Below are 22190 nucleotides of genomic sequence, written 5' to 3'. Positions count from 1 at the left end.
TTTCCCACCCATCCATTCCTCTCGTCTTGGGAGTCAAAAAGTCTCATCCAGCTCATCAGTGATTCTCGAGCCAGAACCAGACTCGCTCTTAATTTTCCTTCAAATGACCGCAGACCTACGGACCGAGCACATCTTCAGGTGTGACGACGGGGCCACCTGTCCTGGCTTAGCCAGATCGGCAGGAGCCTCCGCCTCCGTGGTTCCGTCCTTCCGCGGGTGCCCCGGGTGGCGGGACGACCCCTGCGCGGCCACCCCTGCGTCTTCCCACCGCTTGCCAGGAGGTGGGCGCGGCAGCCCGCAGCGCCGCCCCGGAGGGGGAGACGGGCCTCGGCCACACCCGCACGGCGCCCACCTCCGCTAACCGTCACACCGGCCGCGCCCTCCCGCGTGGAACACGGCGCTCGGGACCCGACGGCCCGTGGTGCGCAGGCGCGCGACAGCCTGGCCGGCTCGGCTTCACCGCGGGCCTCCCGGAGCATCCCGGATTTGGGCGGCGCGCAACGGCAGCGCGGGTGCGAGGCGGGCGGGCGAGCGAGGGCGAGGCGGGCGAGCCGCAGACAGGTAGTGGCGGGCCGCAGAGGGATGGGATGCGTTACCGCCGTCCTCAGCACGCCTCCCCGTCTCAGGTCACCGGAAGGCCGTGGGGGCAGTCGGGAGGACCAGCGGGGGCGGTGAGGGACCCCTGCCCGAGGAGCGAGGAGAGGGGACGGCCTGCCGTCGGTCGGTCCCCGCTTCTCCGGGTCGCTCCTGCATGGCGGGCGGCCTAAGACCTTTTGGTTCCCAAAGAGGGGCTGAGAGATTCCAGCTGATACTGAGTTGCAGTGGGGACGGACACCCCTTAGGGAGCTTGAGCTGGTCCTTGAGTAAGCATACCAATCAGCCCGGCCCAGCTGCGACTTCACAGCAGCCACTGGCAATGATTGGGAAGGCTCTTCCCTACAAGCTGAGCTTTGGGGTTACTGTAGGGAGTGTAGCAGGTTGAGGGCTTGTGAAAACTCCCACGGTGTTGCTTCAGGTTTATGAGCTATACATTTCACATCTGAGTTTTTATATTTCATGGCTGGTTGTTAAAGGGTGTTTGTTTGTTTGCTTGTTTTTGTCCTGCCATGGGTTTGACTCCTTTCTCTCAAAAGCAATTTTTGTTGTCTTAAATCCTGTAGCAGAATGTCTGAACAAGAGCGTATACAGGACTGCCTGAGGAAAGAGATAAGGTCACTTCTTATTTCCACTAAAGATGGTTTGACCCCACAACAGTTGGAGAAGGAGTACCTTTTGATGGTTGGTAACCATCTCCCGCTCCGAATCCTTGGATATCGGTCCACTATGGAACTGGTGTTGGATATGCCTGATGTGGTTAGTGTCTGCCCCTGTGGGGATGGTACCATCATACTGAAAGGTACGTTTAAGACTTCGGAAGGTCTATAAGCTTTATAATTAAAACATATCACTCAGTGCAGAATTGTTCTAGCTGTACAGTTATCCTGTATCCCAGGAGGGTGGATGTCATCGGGTTGTGGTCATTGGTGCCTTTGAGGTTATGGGCAAAGAGAGAGTAAAGGAAAAAAAAAAAAAACCCGCCAAATCCCCATTCTCCAGAAAAATGGATATTCACAAAACTATATTTGTACAATTTCAGATTACTGATTTTTTAATTGCCTAAAACTCATTTTAAATGTCACGAAGCACAAATATGTCATTGTAGGCATGTTTGGTCTTCATTTCGAGAGTCTCACAACTTCCAGGCGCCAGTTAACAGTAATAACACAGTAGGCTCTTTGCATCTTCTGGTAGAGGAGTTAGGAAACTGTTAGTCAGAATGTAAAATGGTGGAACCAAGAGCTTTACGCTATGCTCCTTGGAGAGACAATGGCAGTTACAGAGGATACATGGAGTATGTCTTTTACCTGAAAGTGATTTTTCCCCCCATATCTCCTTAGCCATTCCAGATGAATCCACCAAAGGAATAGCAAGTTTAGTTGCAAAGCAGAGGAGGAGCCATAAGGTCCGAAACTCCATGCAGAAGGGGAGAAGCAGTGTTTGCACCGGCCGCGTGCCTTACCGTGGAAGGGTGCCCCCTATACTTCCAGCTGTTGTGAAGAGCGAGTTGAAAGACCTTCTGGCCTTGTCCCCTGTTCTCCTCTCTGACTTTGAAAAGGCGTTTGCCAAGCGGTTTGGACGATCGTTCCAGTACATGCAGTACGGATTCCTCTCCATGTTTGAAGTGCTCAATGCAGCGTCGGATGTCATTTCTGTAGAGCAGACCAGAGCGGGTTCTTTGTTGACACTGAAAAAGAGTGTCTCAGAGGAAAAGCAGAGAGGATGGCCAGCAGGTAAGCCCGGCGGCATTAACAATTGGGCCATGCCCACACACTCAAAAATATGGTCACCCACAAGTACGACGGCAGTTGATACATCAGTATGATGGGGGACTTTTCAGAAGACTCCAACCCAAGATGAAGAGCTACAGGCAGTTAATGGCTGCTGAGAGAGAATTCATCTTCTCCAGAGACAAGCCCTATGATGGGTTCTTTTTGCTTTTTGGAGACAGGGTTTCTCTGTGTAACAGCTCTGGCTGTCTCCAAACTTGCTCCGTATCCTAGGCTGGCCTTGAACTCACAGAGATCTGCCTGCCCTGCCTCCCGAGGGCTGGGATTAAAGATGTGCTCCACCACTGCCAAGCTTGTGGTGGGTTTTCTAATCCCAAGCAGTCAGCCATATACATATATACATATATATATATATATATATATATATATATATATATATATATATATATATATATTTACATGTGAGCAGCACCAAATGAACTCAGCAGGCTGTATTTATATACGTGTGTGTTGTATGTAACAGTAATTGAAGAGGCCACAAACTTGAGAGGGAGATGGGGATATGGGAAGAGTTACAGGGAGAGGGAGAAGGAGAAATGATATAATAATTGTGGCGCTTGAGAGACGGCTCAGCAGATAAGCGTACTGACTGCTCTTCCAGAGAGCCAGTATTCAGTACCCCGCACTCACATGGCAGCTTACAATTGTCTGTTACTCTAGTTACAGAGGATCTCATCCCCTTTTCTGGCCTGTGTGGGCACTAATCATGCATGTGTTACACAGACATACATGCAGGCAAAACACCCACACACAGAAAATATTTTTTAAAAAAGATTGTTCTGTGGACGAACCCATGTTAAAGCAATTCTGGCACATAGGGAAAGGTAATTGAAGGGTTAAACTCCATGAGTTTATTAAAGTTAAAACCCTGTCTTCCACTAAGTTAAATAACCTTAGGCAAATTAATTAATCTGTATTAGCCTTGGTCTCCAGATCTCCAAAGTATATAACACATGGAATTTGGACTTGTACTGAGGACCTCACATGAGACAAGGTCTGTAGAGAGCCTGGCATTTTGTAAGTTTATTCTGTGTGGCAGATGAGGCTCAGAGTAATGTAATCATCACTTAGACCCTAGACAGAAGGTACACTGCCCAGGGCAGGGGCCTATCTCAGAGAATTTTATGTCTGTTTCACTGACCCTTTTTCTCCAGAGTCTGCATTTAGATCAGAGTGATTGTGTCATGAGTTTACAAAGCAGTGTTTAAACTGGTGGGTGATGTAGCTCACTCTGCCCATCCTGGAACTGGGTAGGGGGGCGGTGCGGTATGTGCCTCAACCTTACCAGTATACTTCAGGGGCTCAGACTTAGGAAGACTCAGTTGTGTGGTTAAGCTTACAAGAGTTGGGGGTGTAACTCCGTGGTAGAGCACTTGCCTAGCATGTACAGGACCCTGGGTTTGTTCTTCAGCACTGGAAGAGGAAAACAGACAAAAAACCATATTATGTAAAGCAGTTTGCATATGTTTCCTGAACAGTAGAAGTAGATATTCCTTCCCAGTGATTGACTTGTTCACATTTCCCATCCATGGCTCATCTCCCATATCTTCAGATATCTCAGGCGTAATTGGTATATTTGGTAAACTTGATCTTGGGGTAAAGAAAGCACTAGGCTGTGCCGATTTTCAGAGATACATCTTGTAGTACAGAGTACATTTCCCGATATTGATGAGAACTTTTATTTTAGGACCATGTCTTATCTTGTAGCATTTCCTCCTCCCTTTCCTTAGAAGGTGGTCACCCACCGTGAGAAGCATAGTTCTATGCAAACTTTTTAGTTGGACACTGTTTGCTCTCAACATTGTTGGGAGAATTTAAAAATAAAAATAATGAAGAGATGTGCTATTTTCTTGAATTCTGGGACTTAATATTAGAAGAGTATTATATTTCCTCAAACTCGTCTATAGTAACCAGTGAAATTCTAATCAAAATCATGAGACTTATTTTTCATAAAAAATTAATCAGATTTATATACAATTAAATGTAGATGGAAATGTAAAAACAAAAGATATAGAATAGCCAAAACAATTGTAAACAAGAACAAAACTGTAGGACTCAGTTTTATAATTTCAAGATACTATAAAGTGATAGTGACCATGGAGCACCAGGTAATGAGATACTTCCATGTGGAAAGCATGCCTGTCCAGTAAACACCACCACAATAACCGTTAAGTTGTCAAGGTTTTACCTATAAAATGCTACTTCTCAATTATATTCAGGTGACCTTATATGGAGTTTTAGAGAGCAACAATCTTTTCAGGAACATAGTTTCTTAGTATTTTTTTTTAAATAAGTGACTAATCACTTATATAGTATGTAAGTTTTATTGAATATATACACTCTTCCTTAATTTTTTCTTCTAAGTTGAGGGCTGTTAGCGCACAGTAGTCTTTTTCTATAAAATCTCTGGGAAATTGCTAATCAATTTTTGGTTTTTCTTCTTTTTTCACAAAAGGTAAAATTTTTACCCAGCCATTTAGAATGAAACAACAGGGCTCCTATTCTACTGGATTCCCAGTAACGAAGACATGCTTTTCACAACCCGCTTCAAATATGGAACCACCCAAGCAAGTACTGAACATGGAGAAGATGCCCACATTTAATACAATGGAGATTTCAAGGCTGAACCACACTGAAAAATTAAACCAGGTAAGGTACCGGAACTCAGGGAAAGAGAGAGATGCCAAAAATAGGCTTTTGAACTCAGTGGGTCATCACTTAGACCTGATGGGAAAGTTGACCTTCTAAAAGTTAAAACCTGGAGCTGGAAAAGTGGTGTAGTCATTGAAAGCACCGGCTGCTCTTACAAAGGACCCAGGTTCAATTCCCAGCACATGGTGGCTCACAACCCTCTAACTCCAGTACAGGGAATCTGATGTCCCCTTCTGGCCTCTGCAGGCAGCAGACCACAGACATGCGTGCAAGCATTCACCTATACACATACAATAATAAAAAGGAAAGGTTGAAGCCAGCCATTCATTGATAAGCTCTCCAGTGGTTACAGTGATTAGGAGAAGGTGAGAGGCGTTTTATCAGCTACATTGTTTCTGGGAGGTGTTGGCAGGCACCTCCATGGCTGCACCTCCATTTCCAGTTTCTGTTTAGTATAGTCAGTCATTTGACTTCATGCTGGAGACTATATCTAATACTCATGTTAGGTATCTTTTTATGTACATAGTTGTTATTTGTATATTGTCTTTGAAATGTCAGAGTCATTTGCTCATTTTACAAGATTGGGTTGTCATTTTATTGAAATAGAAGAATTTGTATATTCCGAGGATAAGTCTTTTTGTTGTTGTTTGGTTTTTTGAGACAGGGTTTCTCTGTGTAGTTTTGGAGCTTGTCCTGGAACTTGGTCTGTAGACCAGGCTAGCCTCGAACTCACAGAGATCCTCCTGCCTCTGCCTTCTGAGTGCTGGAATTAAAGGCATGCACCACCACTGCCCGGCAAGTATAAGTATTTTTTTTTTTTTTTTTTTTTTTTTGGTTTTTCCAGACAGGGTTTCTCTGTGTAGCTTTGCGCCTTTCCTGGAACTCACTTGGTAGCCCAGGCTGGCCTCGAACTCACAGAGATCCGCCTGCCTCTGCCTCCCGAGTGCTGGGATTAAAGGTGTGCGCCACCACCGCCCGGCAAGTATAAGTCTTTTAACATGAACATGTAATGCAAACATTTTCTTCTGGTTTGTGGTTTGCTTCTTTAAATTCTTTTTTATATTTATTTATTCTGTGTGTATGAGTGTTTTGCCTGTATGTGTACAATGTGCGTGCCTGGTGGCCATGGAGGACGGAAGAGGGCGTCAGATTCCATGGAACTGGAGTTACAAATGGTTGTGAGCCAGAAGGTGGGTGCTGGGAATCGAACCTGGGTCTTCTGTAAGAGCCGGTATCTTAACCACTGAACCTTCTCTCCAGCCCCACTCTTCCTTTTCCTAACCTTGTCTTTGGTAAATTGAAGTCTGGTGATGTGATTGTTTCCAGAGTTTTCTCATATGGTTCTTGTTCACCTAATAGATCTCTGCTGAGGGAAAAATAACAAGAAATTCTTCTACATTTTTTCTAGAATTTTTGAGATTTACATTATATATATATATTTGGGACTATTACCAGTTTCAAATTAATCTTTGAATAATGTGCCAGCTATGAATGTCCTGGGTAAGGACAGACAGTTATGGTGGTGCTGTTTGTTAGAACGGCGTCTTTCCACATGGAAGTCCCTCGTTACCTGGTGCTCCTTGGTCGCTGTCACTTTATAGTACCTTGAAATTATAAAATTGCGTCCTACAGTTTTGTTCTTGTTTACAATTGTTTTGGCTATTCTACACTTTTACATTGTATGTATTTAATTGTATATAAATATGATTACTTTTTTTTTTTTTTTTTTTTTTTTTTGGTTTTTCGAGACAGGGTTTCTCTGTGTAGCTTTGCGCCTTTCCTGGGACTCACTTGGTAGCCCAGGCTGGCCTCGAACTCACAGAGATCCGCCTGCCTCTGCCTCCCGAGTGCTGGGATTAAAGGCGTGCGCCACCACCGCCCGGCTATGATTACATTTTTATCAAAAATAAGTCTCATGATTTTGATGAGAATTTCATTGATACTACAGATGAGCTTGAGGAAATATAATAGTCTTCTAATATTAAATCCCAGAATTCAAGAAAACAGCACACCTCTTCATTATTTTTATCTTTAAATTCTCTCAGCAATGTATACTAGTTTTTAATGTATTTGGCTTGTATGCATTTTATTAAACTTACTCTTTATACCTCTCATTTTTTTGTATTAAAATGATATTTTCAGATTAATCATTGCTCATACATAAGCTGTGTCTTAGAACCTTGAGTTGAGGTACTTAATAAGCTTGGTTTGACTATTCCCATAATTCTGCTGGCTGTTTTATAGGGGTGAGGTTTTTCTCAAAGTTCACAATGCCATCTGGTTGAAAAGACAGTTCTACCTTATTTTTATTTTTATGTGTATTGGTGTTCTGCCTGCACATGTGTCCGTGCATCATGTGTACACCTGTTGCCTTCAGAGGCCAGAAGGTGTCTGATCTCCTGGAACTGGGGGTACAGACAGTTGTGACCTGCAATGTGCCAAGTGGATACTGGGAATTGAACCCTGGGAAAGACGAAAGAAGCCAGCAAGCTAGTGTGCTCGCTTGCGCTCTCGCTCTCTCTCTCTCTCTCTCTCTCTCTCTCTCTCTCTCTCTCGCTCTCGCTCTCGCTCTCGCTCTCGCTCTCGCTCTCTCGCTCTCTCGCTCTCTCGCTCTCTCGCTCTCTCGCTCTCGCTCTCGCTCTTTGGTTTTTTGAGACGGAGTTTCTCTGTGTAGCCCTGGCTGTCCTGGAACTTGCTGTACAGACCAGGCTGGCCTTGAACTCAGAGATCCATCCGCCTCTGCCCCCCAGTGCTGGGATTGAGGTCATGCACCACCGCTGCCCGTGCTCCTAACCACTGAGCCATCTCTCGCCCCAGTTTTGTTCTTTTCAGTGTGTCTGCCTTCTCTCCCCCCACACTGGGACTAGGCTCCCTACTGTGAAGAGAAATGGTGGGAGTGCGAATTGCGTGTTTGTGTGTGTGTGTGTGTGTGTGTGTGTGTGTGTGTGTGTGTGTGTGTGAAGTATGTGTTCATGTGGGGGTGTGTGGAGATCTGAGGTTGATGATGGGCATCTTCCTCAGTCACTGTCTGCTTCTCAATATTCACCCGTCTTCCTTTCCACCTGTGCTCTTAGGAGAGACCTGTGCTTCCAAATGCCCAGAAACATTAGCTGGTATCTCGGCCACTGCCGTACAGGCACAGCCCTTCCTGTTGTTTCCTTCCTCCTTCGCTTGTATTACGTAAAGGGCTTTCCTCCACTGCGCTTTAGAGGGCCATCATGCTCCTTATCCCCTGACTCAACACTCCTTCCTACCTTTCAGAACTTCTAACAGCCCTGCCTTCCAGGTATTAGGCAGTCACTCAGTATTTAATAAATACTAAGTACCTTTGAAAATGAATGGCAAGCATCCTCTCTGGACAAGAGTATCCGGTTAACTAAAGACTGTTGACTCTGTAATAGATAATGCTGTCTATCTTGGAATATTCCTCAATGTCTAGTTTCACACAAGTTCTGTTTGCATATTTTATATAATATAAAATGTCTCAATGATACTTAGAATGTTTATTATTAACTATGTGTATGCATATGTGTCTATGTGTGAGTATATTCATGTGAATGCAGATGCCACAGAGGTCAAAGTCTGGGAACTGAACTCGGGTCCTCCACGAGAACACCAAGTGCTCTTAACCACTGAGCCATCTCTGTGGCCTTCAGTGCCACTTTTTAGGAACAGGATTTGACCCATTTGTTGAAATACATTTCCTTTTACAGATTGCTTACATTTGTCTTTGACTTTTTAGTGATTTGACTTTTTCTTTTGTTCATAGTTGGAGAACACATTCAAATCAGTTATTGCCCAGATTGGACCTGGTGGGACTATTGATCCAGACCTAAAACATAAGATAAAATTTGTAAGTATTTTCCATTTCTGGGAAACAAAAATAACTGGTTTTCATGTGTGGTTGAATTTAATTGTCTACAATGGTTATTATTTTTGTATTTACACCTCATCTTTTCTAAAATTTTGATATATATACTCATATATATACTAATTTTTAAATAAGAAAAAGCAATCAATAAAATTGTACTGGAAATTTTCTTTTGAAATTGTTTAGAAAATGGTTCTTCCGTGAGTGTTCTTGCTCCTTCCCGTCCGTTCTCCAACACATCGTTGTTGACAAACGTTCAGGGCCTTCCTAACCCAGTGTCCTCTCCTGACTGTGTGACGTCATTACAGTCTGTCCATTCCAGTGTCCTCTCCTGACTGTGACGTCATTACAGTCTGTCTATTCCAGTGTCCTCTCCTGACTGTGTGACGTCATTACAGTCTGTCCATTCCAGTGTCCTCTCCTGACTGTGTGACGTCATTACAGTCTGTCCATTCCAGTGTCCTCTCCTGACTGTGACGTCATTACAGTCTGTCTATTCCAGTGTCCTCTCCTGACTGTGACGTCATTACAGTCTGTCTATTCCAGTGTTCTCTCCTGACTGTGACGTCATTACAGTCTGTCTATTCCAGTGTCCTCTCCTGACTGTGACGTCATTACAGTCTGTCTATTCCAGTGTTCTCTCCTGACTGTGACGTCATTACAGTCTGTCTATTCCAGTGTCCTCTCCTGACTGTGACGTCATTACAGTCTGTCTATTCCAGTGTCCTCTCCTGACTGTGACGTCATTACAGTCTGTCCATCCCAGTGTTCTCTCCTGACTGTGTGACGTTATTACAAACAGTCTGTCCATCCCAGTGTCCTCTCCTGACTGTGTGACGTTATTACAGTCTGTCCAGCCCAGTGTGTCTGTGTTCCGTGTTCTACTTAGGAGGACCTGGGAGGGATTAAATCTGAGTTGCTTTGGACCTTGGCTATTTAGAAAAATTTTGCAGTTTGTCAGGGACAAGGACAGAATCTCTAGTTAGTGGGAAAATACAGACCCCCAATAAGACGGGCAACTAGATCATCTTACAGTCAGGTTGCCTAGCAACAGGACATTGAGTCAGAGCTCTTGACCCTCTCACCCTGTAAACATCTTATACAAACATCCTGTTAGCTTGCCCCTCCTTATGCAGATGACAGCTTCTTGCTCCCCCCACCCTGCGGAACTCTATAAACCTTTGTGGAAGAGAAATAAAGTGGCACCTTGATCAGAATCCAGACTTGGTGTCTTTTCCTTTGTATCTCCTGTCCCTACATTCCCTCCTTAGGGTGGTCGAGAACCCGTTGAAGCCCTGCAGGCGGGGCAGCAGTTGAAGTCCATGAACATTTACGTAGCATAGGTTGCCATCAGAGGCACCGACATTGGATTTGTTGAAGATAAAAATTACTACATTACTCTCTAAAAGATTTGAAGAAAAGGACAGTTCTGCAGACAGCTTTACTTTCAGCCACATTTTAAATGATAAGTTTTACATTAGCTACCCTTTTCTGTCCTTAGTATTGATTTATACTTTCATATGATTGGCTGTTTCATTGTTTTGCATTATTAATATATGGAAACCCATTGGTTGTTAGGAATTGGGCCAGGGGGTTTCGTCTGCCTTGAGGATTTTGGTCCTGACCTGTGTAAGCAAAATGCCATTATAGCTCCCATGTCTTCCATTATCTCACTGCACTTACTGCAACTTTGGTGGGAGATGGGTAAAACCGACACACTCAGGCATCTTCTCATTGTTTTTGAAATTTCAACAAATGTCTAACAATTGTTTGTTCAAAGATGTTCACAATTAATACAGCACCAAAAAAAAAAAAAAGAAAAGTTTTTATCGATAAAGGATTCATTCAACTAAGGATTATCATGTGGCTCCTAAGAAAGTTTATTCATGTTGTTGTTGGTATCCAAGGCAATGTGTCCAGCACACGCTACTGTACTTCAGACAGGCTTTAGAGTGCCATGGTTGGCATTGTCCTTTCAGGGAAAAGGATGAGTAATGGAGCATGGATGTATGTCTTTCTGAAAGATGGTTCTGAAATGCAGTGATTGTCTCTTGGTCACAAGATTTTAAAGGGATATTTACTTTATATTTTCCTTTGATGTGTGAATTAGAATTTTATATATACTGTATCTAGAAGATTTAGGAAGGTACAAAGTTTTTTATACTGTGTTGAAATTAAAGCAAGTCCACTTCTGGGGACTTGTCCTAAAAATTATGTAAATGTGAAAAATTAAATATTTATGATGGTAATGTTTTTTTGAAATGAAAACCAATCTTAATATTTTATCTCTTAATATTCAGTTTTATCTGTGTTTTTTCTGTTGATTAGGTTGTATCTAAGTTTCCACAAGGGTTGTTTATTTCTAAACTGCTTGGAGAGTTTGAGGTAAGAGTTTTCTTCTCACCAGCCTGCTCTTTGTGTTGCTTCATTTTCTTCTGATAGACAGATTCTGCAGGTACTGCTGGATCCTCTGAGTCTGTGCCTTTAACACTTAAACCACCTGTTTTGTGTTTTAGTGGCTTTTAAAAAATGGTGATAGTTAAGGATATGGCCAGTAACAAATATTTGGTTATGGATAGGAAGAATACTTACTGTTATAACATCATTGAAACAATGATTAACATATTTTTGAAGTGTGACAGTACCAAGAAGAGATGGATAAAAACAGAACACCCCATATACAGTCCTGATTTTATATCCAGTAATAATATCAAGAATGAAGGCACTATAAAGATGTCTCAGATAATAAAATAATAGAGAAGTGTAAATAGACCTGTATTGTAAAAAAAGACAAATAATATACTTTAGGGTAAATGAAATGATGCCAGATTAGAACTTGAATCTTCAGGGGTTTGAAGAACAAAGGGTTAAAGTGAACATGTAAGTGGGTCTAAAAGACTGCTCTCGTGTACCGATTAAACCAGTACTGTTTAAAGCAAAATGATGACCTCTAGCTGGGTTTAAAACATGAGATGATGTAACACATAGGAAAACCTTAGCATAAATCAGTGGACTGAGGTTCTGGAAAAGAAGGGGTGTGGGAGTAGAACTCTACCAATTTATTTATTGCTCCTTGTTGGGAGCCAGGAAAGCAGAAAGCATACCTAAGAAGTAGAATAAAATACATCTGACATAGCAGTGAATTGACTCAGCTACTTGTAAAATACACCTAAGCTGTGTTTCATATAATAACAGCATGGAATTACCTTTATAGTAACTGAAAAAGCAAGGTACATTAACTTATATAATCTTATATCAAAGCACTTAAGTTTTGACAATTCTGGAAAGTTATACAGAAAATGGCAATAATAGTTATTTCTAGGAAAATGATTGCTAGGTGACTGCGGGGCGGCTACCCACCAACCCCACAGTTCCCCAGAGTTTTCTTGAGTGAGAGCAGCAGGAAATATTAGATAGAAGGATTTAGATTGTGGAGATAAACAGAAAATAAAGGATAGCCTCGAGAGGGCCTGGAACCTATTCCAATGGGCCCTGACTGTCTCTGCCCCAGGGTATTTATAGAGATGCCAAGAGGTAGCGCAAAAGACCTCCCCCCAGCACAGCCAAGTGCAGACCATCTCAGACACCTGCACTCAGGCCCGTGGTCCTAATCATCCTCTATGTGGACCTGCTGGGTAAAGACACGAGGAACCTGAAAATGGGCTCCCACAGGTGACTGAAACATTTGGGGATGAGCAGAGACTTGTTTTTTATGAGTGAATTTTTTATTTGTGAGAATTTTCATCATACATTTCTTCTTTAAAATTGTTTATTCTTTGACCACTCCCTATATATAACTTTGATCAGCCACATCATCAGTTTTATCCTTCTCCTTCCTGAGACTTGTTTTTGCAGAATATTTGCTTGGACCTTTTGAATATACTATGAAAAATTACTAAGCTCAGAGGACCTGAGTTCCTTCCCAGCCCCCATGTCAGGTGGCTCCTAACGGCCTATAACTGCAGCTCCAGAAGATCCAACACCTCTGGCTTCTCAGGGCACTGGCACTTGTACCCACATGCAGATACAATTTTTAAAAATTAAATCTAAAAAAAAAGTAGTTACTTATTTATATTTTTAATACTCCCCACCCTAGCTTTATATTCAGTTATGATTTCACAGTAAAACACAATTATTTGAGAAACTGATAAACATAACAGGAAAAGAAGTTTTAATATGTAACGTGAAGAAATAGAAATACTAATTCTAATTTGCCACCATCCCTGCCCCGCCCCGCCCATTTTTCCTTTGGTTTGCTGATGGCCATAAAAGTGACCTTCTAAATGATCTGACTGATTTGAGACCCCTAATTCCCCAAGTGTTCTGTGGGAGAAGTCATAAAGAATTGAGTGTCACATCAGAGCATCATGGGACAAGGTCTGTTCCACAGCTGTGCTACCCTGGGAGGGGCCAGTCTCTAGAGTGTTGGCACCTGAAGGCATGTAGCTAGAAGCAAGCCTTCACTTCCTTAAGGCCTAGGCAGGAGAGAGTAACTGTAATTAGCTCAGTTGCTTTATGTCGGTTCAAGAGATGGAAACTTGGTATTAAGAACAGCACAGATGTATGTGCATATGTGTGTGCATGTTTGTATATGTTCTCACCTGTATGCCTATGTAGGTGGCACCTAGAGGTCAACCTTGAGTGTCATTCCTCAGGAGCTGTCTCTCCACCTGTGTCTTGAGAACGGATCTCTCTCTGGGACCTGGGGTTCAGTGGTTAGGTTAGATTGGCCGCCTGTGAAACAGGCTTGTATCCATGAGTTCACTGAACCTAAAGTGTCTAGGTTGACAAAATTCCAACTGAAGCCTTGCCTAACATATATCCAGAGTCTTTATGCTTTTCTGTTTTTTTTTTTTTTATGACAGCTAATTTTTAAAGAGCAACTTTCACCAAAACAGTTAGGGTTCTTAAATGTGACGGAACTTGTTGGAGCTCTCAGTGACATTCTCCGGGTTGAGTTCAGTGAAGAGAAGCAGGACTTGCTAGTGTTTGATGCTGATCTGAAGCCAGTACCACCTGGTGAGTTACGTTTGATGCTACAAACCTCCTTCCTAATTGTGCCTTTGAGGACAGGAAGAAGAAAGCATTAACCGTCATCCTTGGAATCACATGACCCAAATGCCTCATGTTAGCCAGGAAATGTTTGAATAGTGACCTCCTCCTTAGTGATGTTGTAGTAAAGTTAACCTGTATTATTACCTTTAAAAAATGGTATTTTCACAATTTAACTCATTTATTTTTTGAGTGTTTGAAACGGGTTTTTTCTATGTAGCCCAGGCTGGCCTGGAACTCACCGTGTAACCCCAGCTGGTCTTAAACACATGAAAATCCTCTTGCCTCAGCCTCCTGGTGCTGAGATTACAGGCATGGGCCACCTCGTCCAGCAATTTCTTTTCTTTTTTAAAAATTATTTTTATTTTATGTGCATGGGTGTTTTGTCTGCATGTGTGTCTGTGTGCAGCATGTATGAGCAGTGCCTGGAGAGGCCAGAAGAGGATCAGAACCCCAGGACTGGAAGTACAGACAGTGATGAGCTGCCTTGTAGGTGCTGGGAATCGAACCACGGTCCTCCTGAAGATCAGTCAGTGCCCTCAACCACTGAGCATCTCTTCCACCTATTATTTTCTTTATTGTCCAGTTATTAGTAATTCTGAGGGAATAAGTCTGAAATGGTTGGTTGGTAAGTAATGCTTATCAATCAGGCTGTGCAGCAGAAGCTTCTTAGACATGGACAGTCAGTATGTATGAGAAACACTGCATTTGTGTCTTTACAGTAAACTCCAGTTTTTCTAAACATGTCCTATTTTTCTATTTCTGTATTTACTTTAGGAAACCCCATTGGATCTAGGGCATTGTGTTTTGTTTTTCTGTTTTTAGCTCTGTTTGTTTTTCTTGTAGAATTTTTATTGAGATAGCTTTCTATGATCGTGTAGATAGAGCCTGTGTGTCCTTACACAGTTCCCTCAGTGGTGACATACTGCCATGGTGTCAACAATAGGGTACTTTTGTAAGATGTGCGTGGGGAGGTGCACTTGTGTGGGGGTGCACTTGGAAGCTGGAGTACACACCAGGTGTGTCCCTCAGATACTGCCCACCTCTTTATTGATTTATTTATTTATTTTTGAAATTACTAGTTGGCCAGGAAGACCCAGGAATCCCCCTGACCCTGCTTCTCCAGCACTGGGATTACAAGCATGCACACCCCATGCCTGGCTTTTTTTTTTTTTTTTTAATGTGGATTCTCGGGGGTGGGAGGTTGTCAACTGAGATCCTTGTGTCTGCAAGACAAGATTTTACCAACAGCTTTTCCCCTTCCCAGTCTATTTTATAAGTTTTTGAAAGAGGTTATGATGGACAACTGCCTTTCCATATTCTGTCATTGATTTATTGCCAAGATAAGAGCACCCAGCTTGCACCTTAAGGACATCTTGTTCAGGTTATTGTTATGGTTCATGGGTGTCACAGCTGGATAGGAGTACCCATGATTGTTTGCCTCCTTTGGCAGCTTAAAACCCCAGTGCTGGGTCAGGGTAGCCAGAGGAACGACCGGAAACAGTACAGGCTGTTGCCTTTGGTTGCCTCCCAGAGCCGGAAGACAAGTCCTTGTTGCTGAAGATAACACGTACTCTGAAGACAGGACTTGGAAGATTTGAGCCAGAGCTGATCTGAAGTCATAGACTTTTTTTTAACCACAAAAGCTCTTTAAACCAAATAACACAGAGATAGTTAATGCTTATAGCTTCAGTGAGTGTATTTCTATACTATATACTTAATTATGACAGTTTCCTTATACAATGCAGTATTATATAAATACTGTGTCTTTGCCTTTTATGTGTAATATATTGTTTTCCATATTAGTATGTTTTTACCTTTGTACCATTTTTATATATTTATTTAATTTAACCTGTGTCCTGTTGGTGGACATTTAGACTGTTTCCATTTTTACCATTATAAAAGCATTGTGACTAGTAGTTTTAGCTTTTTATTATTGACTTGGCTGTCCAGGGGCTGCAACTCAGGCCCTCATTCATCCCAGGCAAGCGTCTAGCCACTGAACAACATCGTCGGCCCTGTGGTAAATATTTTTGTGTCTTGTGAGTTGGTTTCTGTTGGAGCCACTGTAGGCACAGATCGGAGGAGTCCTGGAGTGTGCCAGCCTCAGGTACTCATCGATGCATAAATTTCAACAGAATAGGTGGTGGTTGAGGAAGTCTCTAAGAGTTCAGGCATAATACTAAAAAAATACATATAGTCAGTCAGTGGTGGCACATACCCTTAGTCCCAGCACTCAGAAGGTAGAGACAGGGAGATCTCTTGAGTTCGAGGCCAGCCTGGTCTACAGAGGAAGTAAGTTCCAGGACAGCTAGGACTACACAGAGAAACCCTGTCAATAAACAAACAAACAAATAAATAAATAAAGTATGTACACTGCCAGCTGCTCACTGCTTAGTTGGAAGGAGAAATTGGAAATCAGGATGTTGAGAAAGTCGCTCACCAGGGTTTAACAGCTCCTGTTTTCCCAGTGTGAGAATGTTAGGGCTTGTTTCTGTCCTAGAACAACGTCCCTTGTGTCCCTCCTTCTGAACGGTCTGCAAGGACAAGCTAACATTGCTCAGTGACTCCCCAATGCCCGGCTTGTGGGGCTGCTTAGTGGCAGTGGTCCGCCGTGGCACACAGCGGGCACTCTGGCTGTTTCAGGTGGAGCCCTTTCATCAGTCAGAAATTCGTGTTTAGTTCAACCAGACAAGAAAACGGAAGCCAGTGCCTGGGTCTCCAGTCCCTCCAGGAACCCACTGTCTGCTGTAGTAGTTAAGAAGACTACGTGGGATTGCCCTTTGAAGAACCACAAGGAACCAGAACAGAGAATCTACAAGAAGCCTAACCTTGTGGTAAAGCCTTTACAGCTGGTGAGTGAGGATGTAGGACTTCATATAGTAGACCAGATAACTGAATGGATGTTTCTGTAAACCAAAATGCTCTTTAGGGAAACATATTTCTAGGAACATTGTTCCTTGGAAGAGGCCAGTTCTTTGGTCCAGCACCACTTTATGGAGCATTTCCTCTCGTTTTCAGTTTTTCATTTCCCACACACCTAATTGTAAAGTTTTTCAGATGGTTGAGATTTAAATTCTTTCCCTGTGGCACTGTTGATTTCTCTATTCCTGAGCCTTAGGGTGGAGGCTTGTAATCCTCGGGGCTTTAGGAGTCCAGGAGCCTGTTCTGGTCCCCACCTCAGCAGTGGCCACAGATAGATGCCTTTGTACCGATTCTCACCTGGTTCGTTTAATTTTTCTCCTCACTGACATCCTCACACACCTCTTTTGTATTTTCATCTCCTGCTTCTGACTTTGTTGTTACTAAGGAATTAATTCTTTGTCCCCAGTGTAGCTGGCTCTTCAGTGGAGTGAGCAGTCGAGGGCCTGCTGTATTTCCTTCAGGACGATAGGAAGACCTAGAGAAAGAGCATATTTTAGAATGCGTGTGCTTGCAAACGCTTTTGATCCATTCCTTAAAGATAACCTTTGCCTACTGGTGGGCTTAGGTAGGATGGGAACCCACCTTACTCCAGCCTGAATATTTGAGATGTCATGTTGCCCATTTTGTTGAGGACGGTTGCTTAACACTCTAACTTTTTGCTCAGTATTTTTATAATGTAGTACTTGAAGAATGTTGTAAAATGTGTGGCTGTGAGCTCTGTTCTAAAGTGTTCTGAATCACAGTCCTGGCTTGAGACCAAGAATCTGGATTTTTATAATTTCCCAGATGATTGTGGTAAGAATGATACATGAAATAGAGTTTGGAAGATACTGTCACCAGATTTGAAATGTTCCTTACAGGTTTTTCTGATTTCTCTCTCTCCCTGCCCCCCTGTAGCAAGTAGAAACAAACAAGCCCCAGCTCAGCTTGTCGGTGGCAAACCATGATATCCCACCAGATGCTGTCCGTGCAAAGAAATTGTGCAGACTTCCACCGCTGGACACTAGTACCCTTGTGGGGGTCTTTGTGGAATATATAATCTCTCCCAGCCAGTTCTACATCCGGATCTACAGCAGAGACTCGTCAGAGTTACTTGAAGATATGATGATCGAAATGCGGTAGGAGCCTCATGCTTTGCGTTCCATTTGTCTTTGCTAGTAATTGTCAGACATTTTGTTCTCAGGACTCCTAAAGCAATGAGATGCTTTTGCTTGCTGATGCTCTTATCATATAGAAACTTAAACTGAGAAAATTAAAACATTAGTTAAAAAAGACCCATGTGTGGTACTGTAAATAACATTTTATGAAAAAAAAAACTTTTTCTAATCCAAGCATGTACAATAGCCCTTCATACACATACACAGTGTATATTCCAAATCCCTCTGTGGATGCTGAAACTATGGGTTATACCAAGCTCTCTATATGTATGTCTATACTGTTTTTTCACATACACACTTACCTTTGCTAAAATTAACTTGTAAATTAGATACAGTAAGAGAGTCACAAAACTAACAGTAAAATAGAGCAATGATAGCCATATTCTGTGGTAGAAGCTGGGCCGATAACTGATGTAGTAGGTAATTCATGTAGCTCAAAAGGAGTGATTTGTGCCCTGGGCTGGAGAGAGGAAGAGGAATATTTCATCATGCCACTCAGTACAGTGTGCACTTTTGAGTTTATGAATTACTTATTTCTTGAACTTTTCGTTTAATAGTTTTGTGCTGTGGTTGATCAGAGGTAACTGAAACCGTGGCAAGTGAAAACTATGGATAATGGAGGAACTTAAGTCCTCTGGCCTTATAAATACATAACTAATAAATGAATGTTTTAATAGTCTTTTTGGAAAATTGTCTTTTGTTTTTTTGAGACAGGGTTTCTCTGTGTAGCTTTGCGCCTTTCCTGGAGCTCACTTGGTAGCCCAGGCTGGCCTCGAACTCACAGAGATCCGCCTGGCTCTGCCTCCCGAGTGCTGGGATTAAAGGCGTGCGCCACCACCGCCCGGCGGAAAATTGTCTTTTGATAATGTCAAAACTTTACAAATTCTTCATAAAATTAGTTGCAATTTAGAATTTGAACTTTTCATATGCTCTTAATTTAAAATTGATTGGTCTACTTGAGCTCTTTGAAAAGATTCAGAATGAACTATTTAATTACAGGCCCCAGTACCAAATTAAAATACAAGGCCCTTTGTTTAGAAATAAGAATTTCAACATAATAGTTGTGGAGCATTTAAGCAAGCTTGGGGCTCCTCTAAACATGAAAGCAGCCCTGAGTGACTTGTACCTAATTTTATAATGTCATGTTTGGGCCCTTTGTGAAATGCGGCTTTACCAAATGATGCAGCTTGTCCAAATGTAGATGTGTTTCATTCCATGATACTGAAAAGAAAAAAAAACACTTATTGTATAAAACGGTAAGAAACTGAGATCTGCCGACCAGTAAGGGAGTTGTAGGGGTTAAGTGAATTCAGTCTCCGTGAAGCAGACTGTCTCTGCATTACCACCGATACGGTCAGAACAGCATTGACTTTCAGAGTTGGTTGCTTGTGGTGGTGAATGGAGCACTTCCAAGTCCTAACTCCTGCTTGAAGGCTTGAATTCTATCATTGACAATATACAGTCTTAGTTGTTCTCCTTAAAGTGAAGTTTGGGAGATGTGTTTCAAATGCTCACCTCTGAACTGCAGTGTTAGTGTTAGGGGTCTGGGGTCACTAAGAGATCCGCCACTCTGACCACGAATACATTTTAGCAAAGAGGCTTTATTCAGATACTGGTGCTGGATACTCATCACTCCAGGACTGCGCCCCAGAGCACGGTCAAGATGCATCTCCCAGTTCCATTAGTCAGGAGTTTATAAAGGCAAAACTCACAGGGCTATGGACTTCTGTCTTCATGCAATCAAGGAAAAGAACACATAACTGATGTGCTTCCTGAGTACCTGTAGTCAGACACACAGTCCACCTATGTGCAGTCGGGCACACATTCTTCCTATGTGCAGTCAGGCCAGCAAGCTTGTTTACAGAAGTGAAACACGTGGTTTGTCACCTTGCTTGAACAAGATCAGACAATTACAAGAACAGTCCCAGCATTCCAGGAAGTTATCTGACCTTGGGCAAGCAGAGCTTACAAGTTAGAGGCATTTTTCTTTTATGTTCTCTTCAGCACAGTAATATTAAACTTTAAAACATAACATTAACCATCATATTAATGGTTCTCTAAGTGCAAATGGTATTACATTAACAATTGACTTATTACTATTTTTTATTTTACCTCCCCGCCCCCCACCTCCTGGTGCTAGGATTTAAGGTGTGTGCTACCTTGCTTGGTCATCATTTTTAAAGGTTATTTTATTATGTGTCTGTGTGGGAGTGTGTGCTTGTGGATATAGGGGACAGTGGAGATTGGAAGCTGCAAACACCCTGGAGCTGTAGGTACAAGTGGTTGTGAGCTGCCTGATGTGTGTGCTGGGCACAGAACTTGGGTCCTCCGCAAGAGCAGTACACACTCCTAACCACTGTAGGTTAGTTTAAAATACTATATGTGTGCTTCAATTTTTTTTTTGTCACATTTAATTTAGTTGCACTGCCTTGTCAAGTACATTTGAAAAAAAAAAAAAAAAAAAGACAGTTTCTCTGTGTGTAGCCCTGGCTGGCCTAGAATTCTCTTGTAGACCAGGCTGTCCTCAAACTCAGAGATCTCCCTGCCTCTGCCTTCTGAGTGCTGGGATTAAAGGCGTGTGCCACCATATTTGGTTTTGGCTTCAAGGACATTCTTTAGTGATACTGAATTTGTTGTTGTTGTTGTTTGTTTCTTTTTATGAAATGTAGGACACTGTCGGTCACAAGTGGCAGTGGTTTTGACACTGCCTTGATTCAGCTAAAGCACCCGGTATTTCCCCTGTTGTTTTTATAGCACCAGTGAAAATGTCAAAAGGGCAAGATTTTAGTCATATCATGAAAACAGCTTGATTGTGTGGAGTTTCTAGATACCAGGGACCCAGGGTTTTGTTTGTGACCTGTTCTTTGGTTTTTGTCTACTGTAAACTCTGGTCTTTGTTAATGAAAACTATATAAGATGTGAATAAATTCAGTCACTATAAATTCATGAACAAGAACATCCAAATATGTTGTTTAACATAAATAGTAGTTTATTTTGTATTTACAAAAGCATTCCATGTTTTTATATTTCCATATTATGTATTTATATGACTCCCCAAGTTACCTGACATAAGTCGCATAATAATCTCTTAGAAATACTATCATGGCTTGAATGATAGCTTAGTAAAGTGCTTGCTTTGTGAACACAGAGACCTGAGTTTTGTCTCCAGAACACACGTGAAAATACCAGGCATGTTGGCAAACACCTGTAATCCTTGTATGAGGAAGCAGGGACAGAAGGGTCGCTGGGGCTCACTGGCCAGCTAGTCAAGTGAGCTCTAGGTCAGTCAGAGACCTTGTCTCAAAGGAGGTGGACAGCATTCCTGACAGTGAGACCTGAGGCTATCTGTCCGGCCTCCACATTGCATCTGTCCTGGAGCTCTGTGTAGACCAGGCTGTCCTCAAACTCAAGAGTTCTGCCTGCCTCTGCCTCCCGCTGCTGGAATTAAAGGTGCGGCCACCACTGCCCAGCTAGCATTTTTTCCCCTGTTTTTTTGAGACAAGGTTTCTCTGTGTAGCTTTGGCTCACGCTGTAGACCCGGCTGGCCTCGAACTCACAGAGATCTGCCTGCCTCTGCCTCCTGAGTGCTGGGATTAAACACGTGTGTCTCCACCACCCAGCTAGCATTTGGGTTCTGGATGTAAAACTTGGGCCTTTGTGCTTGTACAGGCAAGCAGTTTACCAACCCAGCTATCTCCCCAGCCTGGCCGCCCCTGTTACACTGTAACTGTTCAGTGTCTGGTTCCCGAGGCCCTGGACTACAGGATACATATGTAAGACATGGTCCTTACCTGTGTGAGCACACTAAAGCTGGGCAGACAATCGAGGGTAAGTGGGGGAGAATGGGAAGCAGCAGTTCTGTCTGGGAAAGCTTCATTGCTGATATTTGAGCGAGGCCTCAAAAGCAAGGTTTTGCTGGTTGTCAACTTCGATCAACCTATGCAGATCTGTCTGAGGCCTGGGATTTGAGGACCTTAAAGAAGGGGGTAAAGAACAGTCTAATGCTGTAAACAATTTTACTTCAGCTTCAGAGTCCTTTTAATCATGAATGTTACAAAGAAAGCAATAATTCAAGGTTGAGTTCAGAAAAGCATGTAAATAAATGCCAGAAAGTGCATCCTAAAAATTAACAGAGCAGCCCTTTCC

General features: G+C 42.7%; 1 protein-coding gene across 25 annotated transcripts in view; it reads left to right on the top strand.

The window, feature by feature from the left end:
- The first annotated feature begins 171 nt into the window (after positions 1–171).
- Positions 172–22190, top strand: part of Tdrd5 (tudor domain containing 5) — a 50652-nt gene continuing 28633 nt past the window's right edge. For 3 of the 25 annotated variants that reach the window (XM_076547702.1, XM_076547696.1, XM_076547694.1), the window contains exons 1-9: positions 430–561; positions 1161–1396; positions 1938–2330; positions 4843–5036; positions 8809–8892; positions 11239–11295; positions 13776–13929; positions 16645–16817; positions 17785–18005. In XM_076547702.1, coding sequence (XP_076403817.1) covers positions 1165–1396; positions 1938–2330; positions 4843–5036; positions 8809–8892; positions 11239–11295; positions 13776–13929; positions 16645–16817; positions 17785–18005 — 1508 coding nt within the window. In that variant the 5' untranslated portion in view covers positions 430–561; positions 1161–1164. Of the gene's footprint in view, positions 627–1160; positions 1397–1937; positions 2331–4842; positions 5037–8808; positions 8893–11238; positions 11296–13775; positions 13930–16608; positions 16818–17784; positions 18006–22190 lie in introns of all 25 variants that reach the window. The other 22 variants (XM_076547689.1, XM_076547681.1, XM_076547695.1 and 19 more) reach the window with 20 other exon arrangements.

The sequence above is a fragment of the Peromyscus maniculatus genome, chromosome 11, assembly GCF_049852395.1.
Source record: "Peromyscus maniculatus bairdii isolate BWxNUB_F1_BW_parent chromosome 11, HU_Pman_BW_mat_3.1, whole genome shotgun sequence".
Lineage (NCBI taxonomy): Eukaryota > Metazoa > Chordata > Mammalia > Rodentia > Cricetidae > Peromyscus > Peromyscus maniculatus.
This window is presented reverse-complemented; position numbering and strand designations above follow the sequence as displayed.